This window comes from Schistocerca serialis, chromosome 9 (assembly GCF_023864345.2).
Source record: "Schistocerca serialis cubense isolate TAMUIC-IGC-003099 chromosome 9, iqSchSeri2.2, whole genome shotgun sequence".
NCBI classification, from domain to species: Eukaryota; Metazoa; Arthropoda; class Insecta; order Orthoptera; family Acrididae; genus Schistocerca; species Schistocerca serialis.
This window is the reverse complement of record NC_064646.1, coordinates 239,615,303-239,637,370: the sequence shown is the minus strand read 5'-3', so window position 1 is coordinate 239,637,370 and position 22,068 is coordinate 239,615,303. Positions and strand designations below refer to the sequence as shown.

Below are 22,068 nucleotides of genomic sequence, written 5' to 3'. Positions count from 1 at the left end.
CGGCTGTGGTGGCCGTGCGGTTCTAGGTGCTTCAGTCTGGAACCGCGTGACCGCTACGGTCGCAGGTTCGAATCCTGCCTCGGTCATCGATGTGTGTGATGTCGTTAGGTTAGTTAGGTTTAAGTAGTTCTAAGTTCTAGGGGACTGATGACCACAGATATTAAGTCCCATAGTGCTCAGAGCCATTTTAACCAATATATAAGATGAACATATATGATGCGGAAATGACAACCAGAGGTCACAAGAGGTGGACTCGCCGGTGAAAAAGGAGGCGGGGAGTATTTTGCTGTCAGTACAGAAGCAGTAACAGCAAGATGGGACTGTCGCGAGAGTTCTGTGACTTTGAACGTGGACTAGTCACCGGGTGTCATCTGAGTAACAAATCTGTCACGAGAGTTCTGTGACTTTGAACGTGGACTAGTCACCGGATGTCATCTGAGTAACAAATCCATCAGGGACATTTCAACACTTCTAAAACCAAGTCGATTGCTGGTGAGGTGAAACGTGAAGGACCAACTACAGCTAAACCAAGGCGTAGTGTGTATATATAACCTGTTAATGTGTGTTATTGAATGGAATGTGAATGTGGAGTTTCTTTATTTTATTTTATATATATGTTATTTCTATTTTTACTTTGATTTTGGTTTCACTGTAAAGATATGAGAAGGCACGGATCGTTCTTAGATTTTACAGACACAAAAATGTATCGTCGGACTCTGTATAATTATTGAAGTTACTCAGACGAATCCGTACTCAAAACAGTTAATCATTATAGGCTATATGCACAAACAAAAAAGTATTTCACCGTTTTCAATACGTAAGGACCTACGTGTGATTTACCAGGTGTACCGGTATGAAACGAGCGTTAAGATACAAATGTGTCAATAGGGAACATTTGTTGTGAACGAGCCCTTTTTTTGTTTGTTTGTTTGGTATGACATCTGTCAAAGATATTTAGTACACATCAAGACATGGAACAAACAACATCATATGTTTTCATCGTGTTAACAATGTCGAATTTTGTACCATAAAGTGATGATTTGCGGAAAGCATTAATTTTTCGTTTTCATTTGAAAAAAAGTGCTGCCGAGTCGCATCGAATGCTTGTCGAGGCATATGGTGATTATGCTCTTTCAGAAGCAACATGCAAAAGATGGTTTCAACGGTTCAGAAATAATGATTTCAATGTAAGCAATGAAGAACGTGGAAGACCACCAAAAGAGTTCAAAGACGCCGAATTGCAAGCAATATTGGATGAAGATCATACTTTGAGTAGGAAGAAAATGGCAGCAATGCTAAATGTTGCACAACAAACAATTTCTGACCCTTTGAGAGCTATGGGAAATATCCAAAAGCGTGGAAAATGGGTGCCATATGAATTGAATGAAAGACAGATGGAAAACCGAAAAACCATTTGTCAAATTTTGCTTCAAGGACATGAAAGAAAATCAATTTTGCATCCAATTGTTACTGGCGATGAAAAATGGATTTATTTTAGGAATCCTAAACGGGAAAAATCATGGGTTAATCCGGACAACCATCAACATCGACTGCAAAATCACATCGATTCGGCAAGAAGACAATGCTCTGTGTTTGGTGGGATCGGAAAGGTGTGGTGTATCATGAGCTTCTAAAACCCGGTGAAACTGTGAATACTAATCGCTACAGACAACAAATGATCAATTTGAACTATGCATTGATCGAAAAAAGACCATAATGGGCCAGAAGACATGGCAAAGTAATTTTTTGACACGACAATGCACTTGCACACAAAACAAAACTGGTTCAGGATACAATCAAAACACTTTGATGGGAGCTGCTACCACACCCACCAGACTTGGCCCCTTCCGACAATCATTTGTTTTCATCAATGGGACACGCATTGGCTGAGGAACACTTCGATTCCTACGAAGAAGTCGAAAATTGGGTGTCTGATTGCTTCAAAAGACGAACATTTCTATTGGCGTGGTGTCAAAAAATTGCCAGAACGGTGGTCAAAATGTATGAAAGCAATGGTCAGTACTTTGAATAAATTTTTTTTACTTTTCAATTCAAAATTAGTGTTTCATTTTCACAAAAAAACGCTCATTTCATACCGGAACACCTGGTAATTATGTCTTAGTGCCGGCCAAGTCTGTGTCCTATTGCAAGTAACATAAATCGTCTGAATAAATCGTGAAGTGCTTTGAAAATTTTAGTTTCCTATAGATCATGAATGAAAGAAATAATATCGCCGATCTCCAGCGTCGCCTGTGGAAATAACGGGACAATAATTACGATAATTTGGAATTGCCACTTAATGGTGGCCAATTGCCGCCGTCCAGCGATGTTCAACTTGTTTCCGGCGCAGATTCTGAAATTCTTTTAACAATGACGGGACAAGCAAATGGAATACGTGGTGCAGTTTACTGTGAAATTAACAACAGCAATACTTTAGACATATATTGGAGCTCACTGCTCAAATAATAAAATATGTACACACTTTATTATGTAGATTGCGCACAATGGCGTCCTATCCGAACAAGACAAAGCAACAGAGAATCTGGCGCTTTTTGTTTCACGCCTATGCCAAAAACAACAAAGATGATACTAACAATTAAGTTACAGATAATAGTTTTTCTTTATAATCGCATTATTCCTTGACTTCCAGTAGAGTTTCTTTTACGTATGACAAATATAATTGCTTAATATCGTGGAAGAATATTTAAGAACTTATAGTTCCCCTAATCTAGTCCATGGGACGTCATAAAGGCCATACAGACTTCATGTACTGACAGACGTGGACCATAGAGCATTTTAGAGGTGGTTTTAAAACATCTCGTGAAATGAATAGCTCAGATGCAAGAGCCGCTAAATGCATTTTTTGTCGATTCTGAGACGAACACACCGCCGTATAGATTTTTTCTGCGCCTACACGATGTAATAGGTTTCAGGGTGCAAAACCCATACTAAACCGTTGAAAATGGCTGTAGAAAATATTGTTCAGTTGCAAAAGCCGCTAAATGCACGTTCTCTTCTTGTGCAAAGCCCGCTAAATGTCCAACGTTTGCAAAACCCACCAAGTCCAACAGGCATGTCAGTCGCCGTTCTATGTCCGGATGCAAATCACGCCAACTGACATCAGACTTTCCAGTCTAGACATTCAAAGCTATATTTCAGTTTGTTGGGATTGGAAGCGATATCTTTCTTATTCAGAGTTAGGTTGGCGCACGTAACACTGATGCTCTCGCTACCCATGAATAGTCGAAACATACGCCCGGAAGCACAGTTCACCTGATCATTAGGGTGTATGTTAACATATTTGCGTGGATGTTTTGAAGACCAGAGTGATTTTGTGGACAGTTTAAATGTAGAAGATGGTACAAACAAAGTGGTAGTAATTGAAATAATAGGTTCAAAAATGGCTCTGAGTACTATGGGACTCAACTGCTGAGGTCATTAGTCCCCTAGAACTTAGAACTAGTTAAACCTAAGGACATCACACACATCCATGCCCGAGGCAGGATTCGAACCTGCGACCGTAGCGGTCTCGCGGTTCCAGACTGCAGCGCCAGAACCGCGAGGCCACTTCGGCCGGCGAAATAATAGGTATTCTGCAAGAGGTCGAACCCGTAGTAATAGTTTAAAATGACCAGAACGAGACAGAGAGCGGCGGTTCCTCCCAGATAAGGAAGTGGCATCCTGCTCAGTGCAAAATAAATGTTCCCAAAACAGAAAGACAAGAACATGAAAAGCTTTATTAAAGCAATGTTATGCAATGAAAACTGAGTTACCATTAATTGTTATGACATACACGGAAGGTCTAGTGAAATTGATTTGTAACTGGCATTTCCAGAAAGCAAAAAAGTCATTTTCACGAAAAGCAAAAACAGAGAGATTTGTCTAGTTCGTACAGAGCCCTTCTACACTCATGCTCATAAATTAAGGATAATGCTAATACATGGTGAAACAACGCTCTGGTGGGCGGTTTGCGGGTTTAAATCATCTCGGGGCATGACCATGCGGTGCGTTTGACCTGCGGTCGTCGCACGGTGGTGCTGACAGCAGTCCACATACTCAGAGGTGTGTTGGTGCATGTCAGAGTACGGTGCACCGAGTAAGTGTGCAGACGTTTGCAGACGTGATAATGGTGACTATGTGTTGAAAATGGCTCAAAGAACACATATTGATGACGTTATGAGGGGTAGAATACTAGGGCGACTGGAGGCTGGTCAAACACAGCAGGTCGCCGTAGCACGGGCTATCCGTGTGCCACAAAGTGTGATCTCAAGATTATGGCAACGATTCTAGCAGACAGGAAACGTGTCCAGGCGCTACAGTACGGGACGTCCACAGTGTACAAAACCACAAGAAGTCCGATAGCTCACCGACAGTGCCTGCAGACGGCCACGGAGTACTGCAGATAGCCTCGCTCGGGACCTTACCGCAGCCACTGGAACAGTTGTCTCCAGACACACAGACGACTGAACAGACTTGGTTTATTCGCCCGGAGACCTGCAAGGTCCATTCCACTGATCCCTGGTCACAGGAGAGCCCGTAAAGCCTGGTCTCAAGAACACAGTACATCGTCATTGGATCAGTGGTCCCAGGTTATGCTCACGGACGAGTCCATGTACAGCCTGAAAAGTGATTCTCACCGGGTTTTCATCTGGCGTGAACCGAGAACCAGATACCAACCCGTTAATGTCCTTGAAAGGGACCTGTATGAAGCTCGTGGTTTGACAGAGGAACTGTAACAGGTCAGGTGTATCGGGACGTCATTTTGCACCAGTATGTCCTCATTTTCGTGTGTGCAGTGGGTCCCACCTTCCTCCTGATGGATGATAACGCACGGCCCCACCGAGCTGCCATCGTGGAGGAGTACCTTGAAACAGAAGATATCAGGTCAATAGAGTGGCCTGCCTGTTCTCCAGACCTAAAACCCCATCGAGCACGACTGGTATGCTCTCGGTCGACGTATCGCTGTACGTCTTCAAACCCCTACGACACTTCAGGAGCTCCGACAATCACTGGTACAAGAATGGGAGGCTATATCCAAGCAGCTGCTCGACCACCTGATCCAGAGTATGCCAACCCGTTGTGCGGCCTGTGTACGTGTATATGGTGATCATATCCCATATTGATGTCAGGGTACATGCGCAGGAAGCAGTGGCGTTTTGTAGCACATGTGTTTCGGGACGGTTTTCTCAACTTATCACCAATACAGTGGACTTACAGATCTGTGTCGTGTATGTTCCCTACGTGCCTATGCTATTAGCGCCAGTTTTGTGTAGTGCCACAATTATCCTTAATTTGTGAGCATCAGTGTTCAATACTGAAGCTGGAGAGGGGAAGAGCATCCAAAATAGAGAAAAAAATTTCAGCAAAGGAAACGGCCCAACACTAATCATAATAGGTGTTGAACTTTCAAAAGCCAAACCTAGGGACGTCAAAAACCTTTTGGAACTCCACTTTGGTGAAAACTCAGTGACCAACGACAAACTCAAATTCCACACCGAGGTGTTACACATGCAGGAAGGCACTCCTAGAGTAGCTCTTGCTGCTGCCAACCCTCAGGACGAGGAAGAAGCCGGAAGCGATATTGAGCCGATGGACAGTGTGAGGTCAGTGTCATTTAACAGCAGTTTTCAGTCAATTTCATTTTTTAGATTTCTTGTCGCTGTTGTAACTAAGAAGCAAAATCTAAAATTTTGTCGATGTTTTGGTAAGATGCAATTTGGAGCTTATTTTGCTTTCTAAAATGTGTTTGATGTCGGAAGCACGATGGATTATTTAAAGAAAAAAAAGTACGCTAATGATGAACATTCATTTCCTTTCTCTTTTTGATGTCAAATGAGTCAGTTTTTCCTCGTAAAATAATGTCATCTTTTTTTTTTGTTTTGTATGCCAGTTTTGTAGAATTTTCAGACTTCAAACCAGCCGGAACCACAATGTCAGACTTCCCCTTGAAATAAAACATAATTTCGTTTACATTCGCTATAACCTCATTCCATACTCCTGTTATTCCTATGATCACCGAATATCTGATTTTGCAACCGAATGTTAGTTTCGCAATTGGTTCGATGCGTTTTCAAAACCTGCTAACTCCATAAATCGGGTGAAAAAAACCGCTAAGTCAATATTTCACTTAAGATTATAGCGCATAAAACATAATCGAAGATTTCAGCCATTTATACCCAGCAATTTTGCTTGTTTTTGCAAAAGAAATGTACTCCTTAACTTTAATAGCTTGTCTGAGACGAGTTTTTCGCAATTATTTCAGATTCGCTTATCATGCAGTTAGCGGCTTTTGCATCTGGACTACCCATTAGGGTGACGAATCATTTCTGAATTCCAAAGTGCCGCCAACTGTCCATCTAACACAATGACTGCGCATAGGGAGTTGAACAGAATGTGGTACAACTGTCAAACAGCTCCTCACAAGCCACTCACCCATTTCTGTCATCACAGCTAGGCGAAGCTTGAGATGGTGTGACGAGCATCGTCACGGGACAGAGGATGACTGCAAACAACCGATTTTGCGTAGTGAACGTTGTCTCCGTCAATGAAGTATGGAGATGATAGTGATAAGGTATGGGTGTGTATTTGGTCAGAGTATAGTTCCCTTATTGCGCTCAAGAAAATTCAAAATGCGGAAGGATATGAACACACATTCCAGCATTGTTTGCTGCAAACAATAGGAGAACAGTTCGGAGATAATAATTTTATCAGCGCGACAATGTGTCCTGTCGTAAAGTAGGATCTGTGAGGAAAAGGTTTCTGGCCAATAACATTTGTGCAATGAACTAGGCTGTTCAGAGTGCTGTTTGAACCCAATCGAAATCTCCAGCGTCCGACTGTAGTGACAATAGTGTGACTTTATTTCCAAAAACGAAAACGAAAGTAATATTAAATCGATAGGAGACCCTATTTGAAGCCGACTCCTCACAAATAATTACAATAACATACTTTTGTTCTGATTGAAACCCAGTAGATTCCACAGCAGACTGTAAACAATAATTGTGTGACCCCGGCGCAGTCTCTCACAAACCTAAATAAACAAGAATTTGAAGCCATTTGGACTATTTTTCGACCGCGACTGTCTCAAGAAATATGTAAAGGTTTTTTTTTTAATTACCGCTACCAGTCACAAACTTTGTCAACTATTGTATTGCTTATTTATTTTTTAGCGATGTGTTTCGAGGGTATAACTCATCTTCAGGCTAAATGGCAATACAAAAACAACTTTACAGTAAGGTCATACTGATGTTACATAGTCTTTTCGTAAATCCTCTGGTCATCCTGTGCAAGAAGAGAAAACTTAATATGAGGCGATATCACTTTGGAAGCTGGACTGATGTTTGCACGAAAATGTTTTGTAACCGTCGCTCACTTTGTTCTTCTGGCTTGGCAGTCTCGTTGTGATGCGCCGAGGTGTTTCATTTCCATGGCTCTCTTGGTTACTGTTCACAAATAGTTGCTAATATAGCAGTAACCTGAAAACACGATCACAAACAGATCTGTAGTGCAGTGGACAAATTGCTCTACTGAAATCAAGTATTTGTTTCTGTTGTGCAACTTTGGCTGTATAGGGCTTCCCAGTTCTTTGGTTCACCCTTCATCATAAGATTTTGCGACATGTACGACATTAAATTGTATAATAACGGTCTCAAGTTAAATTGTTCAGTCTAGCTACGCATGACACCGACAGCCTGAACGTGTGCTGTACCGTGTCCCTCCATCTCTTATTTCGTGTTTCAACCGGTGACCATCGTGTAGCTGTCGATGGCGTACATTACTGGACGCCTGCTGATGCTGCATGTTTCTCCTGTACAGATATCTGAGAACAGGAATTACGTAGGCAGCTGCAGGGCAACATAATCTCCTGAATGTGTGAGGAGGTGGAAAGGGACAGAAACATCACTGGGTTCTCTTAAATAGTTCGCTGGCAATCGTATGGTACATAACTAGAGAGTTGGGTGGCGTGTATTTATGAAGATTACACAATTCGTCGACGTAGTACCAACGCTAGAACATTTATACTCATTAATTCTAGTATTTCTTCAGAATCAGTTACGTCTGGGAGTTAATGTGTTCGGATATTTAAGAAAATTTTCTTACATACGCTGATGCGAGGAGATAGCGAAAGGCACCCTAGCTCGCCAGCAGTGGCTTATTTACGAAGTAGGTCAGCCAGTGAGAGGGGCGAGGTCACAGCAGCAGGGACACTAACAACTCGGGGCGGGCGTCTTCGGTGGAAGTCTGTCCCAGCGATGTTAATGTGAGCCGCCTTTATGCGCTCGGCATCGGAAACTTTACGACCATCAAAAGATACTGCCTGGCATTACGACGTAGCGGCCGTATTACGCCAACTAAATCCATCGATTGCAAGTCTTTTAACGATAGCACTTTTGTCACATTCATTTCATGAGCCTGCCAGCTACGTATATAACAGCTAAAAAAGGAAAACAATCACCGATGCGAACCATGGTGGTTCAAGTGAAAGTACAGTTGTCACTTATATCTCTGCACAGCACTCTTCGCCTTTCATTGTTCCGAACTTACGAAAGACAAATGTTTTTACTATGCAGAAATTAATCCATCACTTGAAGTCACATGTACTTTAAATCATAAGAACTTCATCGAGCACCTAGATAGTATTAATCTTACGTTTCACCATGACCCTAGTGAACTTCGCAGTATTAGCAACTTAGTCTTCCATACAGACTACTGCAGAGCCACTGAGTGAATATCACAACACCTCGGGATGAAGGGTGTGAAATAGGGGCTTAACTTTCTGACGGTGACGACGTCATTAGGAACAGCACACAAACTCGGATAAGGGAAGGGTAGAAAAGTAAATCTAGACTACGACTTTTCAAAGAGACAAGATTTATCGTCGGTTTGAGCTATTTCTGTGCATAGCGAAAAACTTAAAAGTAGATGCTAAAATGGGAAATTTGAGCCATGTCCTCCAGTTTGAGAGCCCAGAATTTTAACCACTGAGCAGTCTGTCTCTGGGGTAATGGGTATTCGTAAGTGATGTCGAATATGTGCTACCTCAAATTTCAGCAAAAATCAGAATCTCCAGGACCATTTGGAGTGGCTATACAAGAAATGTTCTAGTCATTATGCGTCTGACGGAATTAGCTGCGCAGCGATGCTACTTTGAAGGTAAGTAAAACTTACGTATCTATTTTGTACGGGCTGTAAATAAACAGCTGCCACTATTAAAGTTCCAACTCTCGTAACTAGTTAAGCATTGAAGACAGTTGCACGCTAGACAACCGGCAGATTTGTCCGTATTTCTTAACGATAGGTTTACAGCGGCGACGCGCCTGTGCCGGCCGGAATGCCCGAGCGGTTCTATGCGCTACAGTCTGTAACCGCACGACCGCTACGGTCACAGGTTCGAATCCTGCCTCGGGCGTGGATGTGTGTGAAGTCCTTCGGTTATTTAGGTTTAAGTAGTTCTAAGTTCTAGGGGACTGATGACCTCATATGTTAAGTCCGATAATGCTCAGAGCCATTTGAACCATTTGACGCGCCTGTAGTCACGGAGCTGGTTCTTCTGTCGCAGGCGGACAGCGGACGTGCGCTCTGTGGGCTACTCGGAGCTGTTCAGCCTGTCGCGGGAGGACGTGCTGGCCGCCATGAAGGACTACCCGGAGGCGCAGGAGATCCTGCAGAACCTCGGCAGGAAGAGGTAAGTCTTACCGCAGTTTTCTTAACAGCTCATTAGCCTGTCTCCCTCCTTTTCTTTGCTCCGTCACTGGATGACGCTTTATTCCATTTTCATTATGTATCAATTTTCACTCTTTCTTTGTTTTAGGTCCGCTAGAGATTCTTATCTCCAGCAACAATGATAAAAGCAAAAAAATAGTTGAAGTTCTTTATATTACTGTTTAGTGGTTCAAGTCTAGTGTTTCCAACTATATTGGGGTCATATGGGTGGGTGTATCACACAAGCTATCTTAAAACTTCACTTTTTTTGTATTAGGGTCCACGAATGCCTAGAAGAAATAGATAAATATTCAAGCTTGACTAATTTAGCTAGAATTAATTAGATACCAAGTGAGAATAAAACCGTGCAAGTCCAGTTGCACAAAAAATGCCACTTGGTTTGGTGAAAAGTTCCGTAGTGGAATCTCCTTTGCCGCCATTACCATTGCAACAAGTTTTTTGAGCTGATCGTCTCTTCTATCAGTGGCCTGAGGAGAGGTGTAATTTCGTACCACCTTCGGATGCCCTAAGGACTACCCCTGTCATTCCGTTACTAGTATTCCTTTGCAATAATTGAGCAAAACGACAAATAGAGGATTCTTATTGGCTTCTTAGAGAAGATCTAGATATGATCCACACTGCTGCTGACGATGACATGATCAATAAATACCAGCTAAAGCATTGGCAGATGGATGCCTGGCGACTGGATCGAAACAGTTATGATAAAGACCATCATGCATACATTGCTTATTAAATCTTCTTAATTGTTACGCCTTGTGATATTCATCTACAAATTTGTAGAGCGCTCGATATTTCGAGTCCTCTGCAGCAGTGTTGCTTAGGATACTTGTGGTACCCTTGGGTGACCGATCACTGAACACTATACGTGAAGGAAGTCCAAGCAGAGGGGGCGTCCAAGCAGAGGTGGCGTAACTTCGAGTATTCCAGAAGTTTGAAGTGGAATATGATGTGGCGCAAGAATACAGATTTTTCCAGGGAGGACAAAGGACGCTAACGCCTGATGCCTTATATTATGTGTACAGTTCCTTCTTACAGACGTGGAGAGCGGTTAAAAATGGACCATGCGAACCTTACTTGGGGCATACGCTTTGTGGTGTTTATCGCATGTACAGAAAACTCAGTCGCTACAGCGAGGCACATGTGACTATGAAGATCGCAGAGTGGAACCATATAGGTCCTATTGCGTTGTCATTCTCCGTCTTCTGTCGGCCTAACTGATGACGAAATAGTTCACACGCAACAGCCAGAGTCAGTGTCCATTGGGCACAATATTTCGACAAGCGACCGATTTACCATCATCACGTGTGCTGCCGAACTGATGGACTGGAAGCTGTTGCAGGAATTATATATCTCCACCCCCCCCCCCTCTCCCCATCCTCTCCAACCTGGCATTCTATGCGGTATCTGACCCCAGATATTTGGGGGGGGGGGGGGAGGTGGGAGGGGGCTAAGAGATCCTGGACACAAAGGTGTGCCTGGACGTGGACCGCGTACAGAATGCCAGGCTGCAGGGGCAGTGACGGGAGAGGAAATATAAGCCCCCCCATCAGCTCCTAGGCAATTAATTCTTCAGCGCACCTGATTATGGCAACGTGCTCACTTGTCGAAATATTGAGCCCATCGTTCACTGACGTCCAGCCGTTCACCCGTGAACTATTTCGTCATACATCTTTTTCCTCTCAATTGCCCAACCTACCTGTACCTTAGCTGTTTTCATCTACCAGGCTTACTAGTCCAGACCTGACATTATGGTCCGGCATTAACGCAATAAAAATAAAATATCAAACATAAAACAAAATTAATGTTTAAGCATAGGGCGTGGATAGGTGGTTCAAGGGGGGGGGGGGGGGAGGGAACCGGGAGTCTAATCGTCGGTCGGTCCTACGGTATTTACACGCACTTTTCAGTCTTTTAACCTATAACAACGGTACACGAAAAACCTCAAGTCGCACTATGATTCGTAGTCGATGTTATTTTTAAATGCCCAGGTTACTCATTTCAGGGGAGAAAATCAATGGCCTCCCAACACCAAGAAGTCCATAGATAGTAAAGCGCAGTGGTGTGAGAAACAACCTTCAGTTGCTGACAGCTTTACTTACTATATAAATAGGATTGTGGCGGATAAGAAAGTGTGTTCAGTTGTTTCACTATACTGTGTGTTAGTGCTAACAATGTTCGAGTGACTTTCAGCGCTTCAGCCGGAGGCAACGGCAACATCCGCGGCCGTGGGTCAACTGTCACGGGGCACTTCGGACGCATCAACCCGGATCATGCGTAATGCCATACATATAGTGTTTCCAAATACCACGTATTCCTTGAAAACCGGGGGCCGTATGCTGTTGCAATCACACTAGAGTAGCAGCAGTAGAAGTACATATAGGAATAGTAGCATAATGCGAGCACCAGCCACCAGTATCAGCTTGGAGCCGAGAATTCCTGGGGTTGAAACCAAACCAGAGGGAATCATGTAAGTTTGACACGTAGTGAGTGCAGCATTCGATTTTTATTCCCAAGCTAAAACCCAACCAATGTATGGAAATATGGAGTAGAAGCACTTTTGTAACCTGTTTAAAAAAAATTATTTAGGTATATGCTAGCTGTGTAGGTGTATCTCATTTCATGCATCACAGCTAGCTGCGTAACTGAATAATTTATGCTGATGGTAACACATTTAGAGCTTTGCATAAAATTTGAATAATTATTCGGTGAGCCCTCTATTGAATGTTGTGCAAGTAAATAACTTCTACAGCGATTAAAAGACATCGTAGTCTTCATTGATTTCATAAACTATTTATTTTCACTATTGTAGTTTTAGGCTTAAAGTCATTACCAAGAGATACCCTGCAAAACAGTGTGCTTTAGCACATGTCAAACTTAAAAGGGTCGGACACTGTATTTTAAATTAACATGGTTCTGGACAAGCAGATATATCAGAATTCCACTATTGTCAGACTTAAAGCCCGGAGGTAGATTTAAAAGGAGGTTTACGTGTGTGGTCATTAAAGAGTATGGGTGAATGAAGACGTTTCCTTTCCAAATGCGACATGCGTTCTGTAAGACATTAGTTTCAGCTAAAGATTAAGTTCCGTATATACTTTACATTTACATTCGTATTTTGAGACTAAAATACCGGGGAACTGTACAAAGCTGATGCAGATCGTTTTCAATTCTTTGTCTTCCAAATAGTAGTAGTGACGCTGAACTCACTGGCATTGTTGTCTGGGAGCTTCCTCAGAATAACTTCAGTGCTCCACGTTCAGTGGCACCTTTCATTTGCAAAGTATGAGACTTGTGTTTTCAGTGTATGTCTGTGTGACGAGAGACTGCGAAGTTCAAGTGCCGCTTTGTGTTGTTATGGATAATGAGTGAGGCAAAGCAGAGGATGAAACCCACTGTCAACGTATGACTGCATCCCTCGAATAGCACCCAATGGATACCAATTCTGAAGTTCCCGTCACAAGGAGCGCTAATTAGCAACAGTGTCACAAGACGCCATCTTATGAGATAACGCAAAAGGTTCTGAATTTTAATATGGACAATATCGTAAGTTCTGATGATCGTAAATACTGAGACCATCTTCATCACCTCTTTTTAGGCATCAGTATCAACAGTTCAGTTGTTATAAAAAAATTTATTTACGCGTTTCGGGCATAACCCACCTTCAGAATACGAGATAAATGAAAATACAGAACGCCCACTGATGTTTGTCATAACACTATACTCTCTGTTAAGTTCTTTCATTTGATATTCTGCATATGGGCTATCCCCAAAATGCATAAATAATAAAGTTTCACAACAAGAGGACTCTTGTTATTAGCGACCAAAAAGAGGGAAGAACAATCCACTCTGCTCCTGCAAGTAAAACTGGTGGTCAAAAAGTTGCCTCTCTTCTCTGTCCACGACTAACGCTGGAGGTGAAAAGTAGGATGTTTCATATACGACACAAGTGCTGTCCTCCTCCTCCTCCTTCTCCTCCTCCTCTTCCTCCTCGCGTGGGGACCGATATCCCTGAAGACAGGCCACGATGCTACAGTAGACTATGCGGTCAGTGTAGGAGGTGGCGTATCGGTTTTAGCCGAGTAAATCTACACAAGTTTGAGCGGTATCTATAGTACAAAGCGACAATCCTGGAACCTTGAACCCACTTCCAGTTTTAAGTTGTCTATCTAGCGTCTCCCTGATGCAGTACAAATTTTGTTTTCAATATTTCGCGGACGTACTGGCCAAATTGAAAAATTTAAAATGTTATCATGCTGCCATAATAGCGACGGCATATCTTTATGTTAAAAGTTTAGAACAATAAGACAAGTATTATAGTTAGAAACTGTGTATATGTCTTGAGTTAGCGTAAGTGAGGATGAGCTGATATCCGCAACTTATTCATCCAATATTTGTTTGTGAATGTGGGCACTTATCGATTCCAGCAAACTTGACACATAACTTCCGTCCTTTTTCTAAACTGTTTGTCGCTTATATGCTTAACTTAAAATATTTAACACATTAATTCATCGGTATATTAATCAGAAGCCTGAAGTTGTTTCATACACGGGAGTTCGATTTTTTAAAGAATCAGGTGGTTCCAGAATTAGATTTTCACTCTGCAGCGGAGTGTGCGCTGATATGAAACTTCCTGGCAGATTAAAACTGTGTGCCGGACCGAGACTCGAACTTGGGACCTTTGCCTTTCGCGGGCGAGTGCTCTATTACTTACCCGCGAAAGGCCATTGTCCCGAGTTCGAATCTCGGTCCGGCACACAGTTTTAATCTGCCAGGATGTTTCATATCAGCATACACTCCGCTGCAGAGTGAAAATCTCACTCTGGAAACATCCCAAAGGCTGTGGCTAAGCCATGTCTCTGCAATATCCTTTCTTTCAGGAGTGTTAATTCTGCAAGGTTCGCAGGAGAGCTTCTGTAAAGTTTGGAAGGTAGGAGGCGAGGTACTGGCAGAAGTAAGGCTGTCAGGACGGGGCGTGAGTCGTGTTTGGGTAGCTCGGTTGGTACAGCACTTGCCCGCGAAAGGCAAAGGTCCCGAGTTCGAGTCTCGGTCCAGCACACAATTTCAATCTGCCAGGAAGTTTCAGACGGGTGGTTGCTGGTAGGATTGAAATCACAGGAAATTGTTAAGTCATTTAGGCGTTGTGACTCGTGTGTTGGTGGATTAATCTCACAGAAATGCGCACAGACTCGTACTAAAGCAAATGAAAGCAGCAGCAGAGATTCGCCAGACCACTCGGCTAGTGTGGTCTGAGAGATGGGTAGCGATCGGGGTCTGCATCTGGGGTTCTGATTTCCGCAGATAACACTTGTACCGTACTTGAAACACCCCGTATTTTCCGCCTCCGAGCTGTAGCTCGTCGTATGAGCATCTGATAGCGTCTTCCGGTTGGGAGGTTCCACTAAACAGCTTTAGATGGGTGCCACGATGTTTTCTTCGGTGAGCCTGTATCAGATTCTTTCCCACAGCCTTGGCGAGCACTGACTTTTGCTCCAGTTGTAATGACCTCAGTACCAGCGGGACCCTAATTTCCGCCCTTCTTCTTAGTTTAGCGGAAACTGCTCCTGTGTAAGACTGCTGCGTGGTGATAAGGAGATGTGACGCGCAGCCTGCGGCTGCGCTTTACGGGTGTGTGACGGATGTCGGCAGGTTGATGGAGGCGCGCAACATGAACAAGCCCAAGACTGCGGCCGGCCACGGCAGCGGCCACGGCCGCCACGGCGAGCACGGCGGCGGCGAGGCGGGCGACGACAGCGCCGGCAAGCGCATCGTGGACCGCCTGCGCTCCGACGTCAAGGGGCTCAAGAACGCGCTGCGCAAGAGCCGCAGGGGCCACAGGTCAGCCAGTAGCCGCGCGTCCCGCGCCGCACCCTGCCTGCACTGCACGCTCCAGTAGACGGCGCAGCAAACAGAATGTTGTCAGTATGCTATGACCCTTCAGTCCAGCCACCAATGTACAGTCGTGGACAAAACGAGCGAGACCCCTCGCCTTTTCGTTATGCTGATCCACACAGCTTTCAAGTCAGCTACACATGATAACAGGCAAGGCGACGAAGTGCTACCTGCATACTGTGCACAGGCGTGAAATTGACAAACTATCAGAACTTCGACAAACTGCCTATTGGCTTCTGTCTCGGGTTCTTCGGCCGACGTTCATCTAATGATTTTTCTGACGTTTCGCCAGCAGGAGTGGCTGGCATTGTCAAAGCTTCACCCTCCATTGCCGGTTGTGAACTGGAGCCGAGCTCGCGGGCGCAGATTATATGTACCTGGCGCGCCAACGTCCGAGGGCTTCTCTGCGGTCATTTCCGGTGCGGTTCTCCTCTTGCTACCTGCGACGGTCGTTCGCTGCAGTACGGGAAGCCAGGATCCGTTTACCTTAAGGCTTTCCTCTTTCTTGTTCAAACTGTTCGCGTGTTTTTGTATTTCTACAGCTTCTCTGAACAAGCGCGTGTGATAGTGCTTCTCTACAGCCAGAACTTTCGTGTCGGCGAATTTTATTACGTGGTCGGTCTCATTCAGTGCGTGCTCTGCCACGGCCGATTTCTCCACCTGCCCCAACCTGCAATGCCGCTTATGCTCTTTGATCCTGGTATTAATGGATCGTCCAGTCATTCCGACCATGTCTGCGCCCGCGAGCTCGGCTCCAGTTCACCACCGGCAATGGAGGGTGAAGCTTTGACAATGCCAGCCACTCCTGCTGGCGAAACGTCAGAAAAATCATTAGATGAACGTCGGCCGAAGAACCCGAGACAGAAGCCAATAGGCAGTTTGTCAGCAAGTGGCCACGAAAGCCTTAACAATTTTGTATCAGAACTTCGTCAGACTGTTTTCAATCATGTGTAAGACTATGTAAATGCTGATTAGTGTGTTAAACACAACACGTAAATATAAGACATAAATGAAAGAAGAAACGCTAACTAGTATTAACTGTACTAATAAAAATGAATTTCAGCTTATCGAGATAACACAACTGTTCTAGTAAGACAAAGTACCCCAGATCGTTACGAATTAGCAAAATATCACGCGCACTTTCAGCCCAGTCATAGTGGATTACCGTTGCTGACCTACCATGAAAGTGTGCAAATTTAGCAATGCCTGAAGATTCACAACGAAATTCAGTTAAAAATCAGTCAGTGCCACACGTAAGTCAATTCAATTATTGAGGGAAGCGGAAAAAGGAAGGCAGTAACATGTAAGAAATTCTACAAGAGGTTCATATGGACATCCACAGAGCACCAGTACAGAATAAATTTAGCAATAAAACGTATTGGGGGCGCGAGAATTTTTTATAATTGCTTTACTGATTGTCTGTCTCCATCGAGATTAAAACCGAAAACAAACCAGACCTCCCTTGCAGCAGCAAACACCTACGCTAGCAGACAACCCAGGCAAATAGCCCCTATTATTACCCCAGACATGAATAAGCCGGTGGTTTCGCAAAGAAAATGGCAAAATGATCTGCAGTTTCTGTTGCATAGTGCTTTCTGGACTCTAAAATATGAATTTTCTACCTTTATGTAACCGCTTATGTGACAATCATTCGGGATGTTTATCGAAATAACAAAATACTGTTAATAGCGAGTAACGGCAACGGGTTCTACACAACGCTGGTAACTACTTTGAAGAACAGTAACAGGTGCAAACATGTAACTCTTTTGTATAGGTTGTGAGTAAATAGTTGCCACTATTTAAGTTCCAACCCTCGTATAAAGTCTTACATATGATTGAAAACAGTCTGACAAAGTTTGGATAGTTCGTCAATTTCACGCCTGTGTATAGTATGTTGGTAGCACTTCGTCGCCTTGCCTGTTATACTGTGTAGCAGACTTTAAAGCTGTGCGGTTCAGCAAAACGAAAAGGCGAGGGGTCTCGCTCGTTTTGTCCACGACTGTACTGCCTGAGCATTTAGTTCTCCCTGGGCACAAAAAATTGTTTCTAAGGAACCACTCTAGCTACAGCTGTGCCTTTGTTGCAAATGCTTGCTTTTTTTTAACGTTAGCTCACTTATTGCCCGTGGAACGTCTAGGCGAGACTCAATTTCTCCCCATGTCTTTGCCAAACTTTCCTCTATTCCGTCGCGTCAGCATCTCGTATTCGTGACTTAAGAGCCTACAGGCCGGGAGCCGATCAACTGAACACTAACATGACACCACAAAAAGGTCAAGAGACGTTATGTCAGGTAAACATGGTAGCCACGATGTTGGACCGTCGCTACTAGGCCACCTACCTGGAAAGGTTTCATCCAATAACTGGCGAACACGTAACCCTATTGCGGCGGTGAGCCATCTTCCTGAAACGCTTCTCATCGCTGAAATTTCTACAACTGTGATGCATGAAGCCACAGCACACTTTCATTTTCTGGTTGCCTCTTACCTTCTGTACCATGATATGTGCATTTTCTGCCCCCCAATCACCCCCCCCCCCCCCCCGCCCCAATTGGGCGCAGCCCCGAATCCTCCTGCTTTCTGAAAAATGGTACCGAATCCTCGCAAGCCCGCAAGAGTCTGAAAAACTATGGGACCGAATCCCCCCACTTGAAGCAGATAGCAGTTCTAAACGATATGAATACTCCAAGCAGGCAAAGCATATGAAGATGTAAAATTTTCTTGCTTGTATTGTATGTTTATAAGTTTTATCTTTTATGTTATTGAGATAAAGCCCAGCCGGCACAGCGCCAGCTACTAAGTCTCGTCCAAGGTCACGTGCAAAGCGTGCATAAGTGAATAAATATTTTTTGTTTAAAACATGGGAGGGGTAGGGGAAGGAGATAAGGAATATGGCAGAGATAATTATATTATTGTCCATAATACAACATACAAAGTGTTAGTTTGGGAGGATTCGGTCCTGTTACCTGCTTACCTACCTGGTTTCGGGAGGATTCGCGACTGCCGCCCCCCCCCCCCCCCCCGCCCCCCTCACCGCCGCAATTACATATTGGTTGTTTAGTTTCCGAGAGATGTGAAACGTCACTTTATTGGAGAAAAGAAGAGAAAGAACCTGACAAGTGCGAGTAGGAATTGCAATCTGGGTGTTCCGTACATGCCTAATTATGCACATAGAAAATTTTCGTGTGTCTCAGTGGCCAGGTCCAAGTCTTTCTTCTGTACGCTACTTCGGCTACTTGCGTGTCCCTAACCTGGTGAAAGGGAACCTACTGCTTAACGTGGAATCCGAAGCACTGGTTGTTTCTGTCGATCCCTCACATCGTGGAGAGAAGAAGCCTTGGTTAAAACGAAGGCTGAAAAATCCATGGTCCAATCGAGATTCCATCCCGCGATCTCTCTGTTTCTAGACACGCTCCTTACTGCGATACCACCCTGCCTGAATTGTTTATAGATAGCTGATCTTCAGTTTTTGGTGAGTGAGTTTGCGAGTATCAAAATTTCTCACACATACTACCATTCAGTTAGCAGCTTCAGTTAGTTACTACACCAAGGACCATACATATTAGTATTGGACCCAAATTTAATTCGGATACCCCTCTCCGTGCGTTATAAAAAGAGGTCTTAACAGATGGACAGACAACAAAGTGATTCTATGAAGATTCCGTTTTTACCGTTTGAGGTTCGATACCCTAACGACTGCGACGTTTTCAGGATGTTCCTAACACACTCAGCACCTCTGACCATTTCATCTACCTACAAAACTTGCAGATATTGCACTTTGTATGCATGGAAATGTAGCCATTTGTCGGAAATCTTCATCGCGGTACTCTGAGATATGCCTGTTCCCCTAAAAACATGACCCATCGATTTCCTCGGATTGTGCTGAAATGCTGCACGCACGGAATCAGTGATGTCGTCACTCACTCCAGGTCTGCTGCTTCTTCCCTTGTCGCCAGGACTTTTAAATTTTTCACGCCACGCTTTGATGCTCTTCACATCTTACGAATGTAGACCACAGGCAATAAAGAACTGTTACTGAACTCGAATAGGCGACCGTGTTTCCTGAAACCACACGACACATAGCGCTTTCTCCTGCATAGACGTCATTGTGACAGCGACAGTCCTAAATTACGCTACCTGTAAAGAGAGATACTTCCAGAGCACATTTAGAAGTGTATCCTTAAAAAGCTTTACGAGTTAAACTACCATTTGTATTTAGTACAGTTCCTTAGAAACAACTTTTTGTAATCAAGCAAAACCTTCATGCTTTCCCTGCAGTAGTTGTAGTGCTCGCACCTTACCGTGGCATTCGCTCGCGGCAGTAAACTAACTATAACTTAATCCACCAGAGTGTTGCCAGCCTACACCCGTGTTTCGTGATTTTGTAAAAGCAGTGGCATATAGTCATTGGGATCGCCTCATACTCTAACTACGTGATGGAGCAGGATTAGTTCCTTCACTCATTTGAAAAAAGATTTGTCAACACACAACTAAAACAAAAGCGGTGCACACAACGCATATGGTAACGGTTGCCGCTCAATGGACTGCTAAGATTGATTGACAGTTTCTTAAACAAAACATACACCCCCCCCCCCCCCCTTTCCCAACTACACTACTGGCCATTAAAATTGCTACACCAAGAAGAAATGCAGATGATAAACGGTTATTCATTGGACAAATATAATATACTAGAACAGACATGTGATTACATTTTCACGCAATTTGAGTTGCACAGATCCTGAGAAATCAGTACCCAGAACAACCACCTCTGCCCGTAATAACGGCTTTCACATGCCTGGGCATTAGTCAAACACAGCTTGGATGGCTTTTATAGGCACAGCTGCCCATGCAGGTTCAACACGATACCACAGTTCATCAAGAGTAGTGACTGGCTTTTTGTGACGAGCCAGTTGTCTGGCCACCATTGACCAGACGTTTTCAGTTGGTGAGAGATCTGGAGAATGTGCTGGCCAGGACAGCAGTCGAACATTTTCTGTATCCAGAAAGGCCTGTACAGGACCTACAACATGCGGTCGTGCATTATCCTGCTGAAATGTAGGATTTCGCAGGGATCAAATGTAGGGTAGAGCCACGGGTCGTAACACATCTGAAATGTAACGTTCACTGTTCAGAGTGCCATCAGTGCGAAAAAGAGGTGACCGAGACGTGTAACCAATGGCACCCCATACAATCACGCCGGGTGATACGCCAGTATGGCGATCACGAATACACGCTTCCAATGTGCGTTCACCGCGATGTCGCCAAACACGGATGCGACCATCATGATGCTGTAAACAGAACCTGGATTCATCCGAAAAAATGACGTTTTGCCATTCGTGCACCCAGGTTCGTCGTAGAGTACACCATCGCAGGCGCTCCTGTCTGTGATATAGTGTCAAGGGTAACCGCTGCCATGGTCTCCGAGCTGATAGTCCATGCTGCTGCAAACGTCGTCGAATTGTTTGTCCCCATCTGTTGACTCAGGGATCAAGACGTGGCTGCACGATCCGTTACAGCCATGCGGATAAAATGCCTGTCATATCGACTGCTAGTGATACGAAGCCGTTGGGATCCAGCACGGCGTTCCGTATTACCCTCCTGAACCCACCGATTCCATATGCTGCTAAGTCATTGGATCTCGACCAACGCGAGCAGCAATGTCACGATACGATATGCCGTAATCGCGACTGGCTACAATCCGACCTTTATGAAGGTCGCAAACGTGATGTTATTCATTTCTCCTCCTTACACGAGGCATCACAACAACGTTTCACCAGGCAACGCCTGTCAACTGCTGTTTGTGTATGAGAAATCGGTTGGAAACTTTCCTCATGTCAGCACGTTGTAGGTGTCACCACCGTCGCCAACCTTGTGTGAATGCTATGAAAAGCTAATCATTTGCATATCACAGCATCTTCTTCCTGTCGGTTAAATTTCGCGTCTGTAGCACGTCATCTTCGTGGTGTGGCAATTTTAATGGCCAGTAGTGTACCACCACAAACTCTTAAAACTGTCATGTAAAAGGGTACGCATAATACACTGGAGCACGAAACTTAAGGCCGTAACTAACTTTCGCACGTTGTGTCACTAGCAAGTAACATTGTTCGATGAAACTTGCACTATACATAAAGAACTACTACAGTGTAGTACGGAAGTTAACTGTAATAAATACGCAACGAGACGAACGGAAAAGTCACTTGCACTCAAAGGCAATAATTACACTAAGGTAGATGGTCTTCTGGATATTTGAGAAGACACGACATGGTTCTTAATAGGTTGCGATACGTGGTACTTACTGGAACTAAGGAAAACGTGGATGGGAGGACCCACCAATATAACTTCCTTTTCACACAACGTGTATAATCGAAGCATTAAACCATAAAAATTTTCTTTACCAAAATGAACAATTTTGCAAAAAATCTTTTGACGTTAATCTTCGCAAAAGAATTCTGAAATGCTG

General features: G+C 44.0%; 1 protein-coding gene across 1 annotated transcript in view; it reads left to right on the top strand.

Annotated features, from left to right (window-relative positions):
- Nucleotides 1-22,068, top strand: part of LOC126419513 (uncharacterized) — a 730,476-nt gene that overhangs the window by 494,136 nt on the left and 214,272 nt on the right. Inside the window, exons 11-12 of the mRNA XM_050086703.1 lie at nucleotides 9,560-9,685; nucleotides 15,370-15,558. Coding sequence (XP_049942660.1) covers nucleotides 9,560-9,685; nucleotides 15,370-15,558 — 315 coding nt within the window. The remainder of the gene's footprint in view (nucleotides 1-9,559; nucleotides 9,686-15,369; nucleotides 15,559-22,068) is intronic.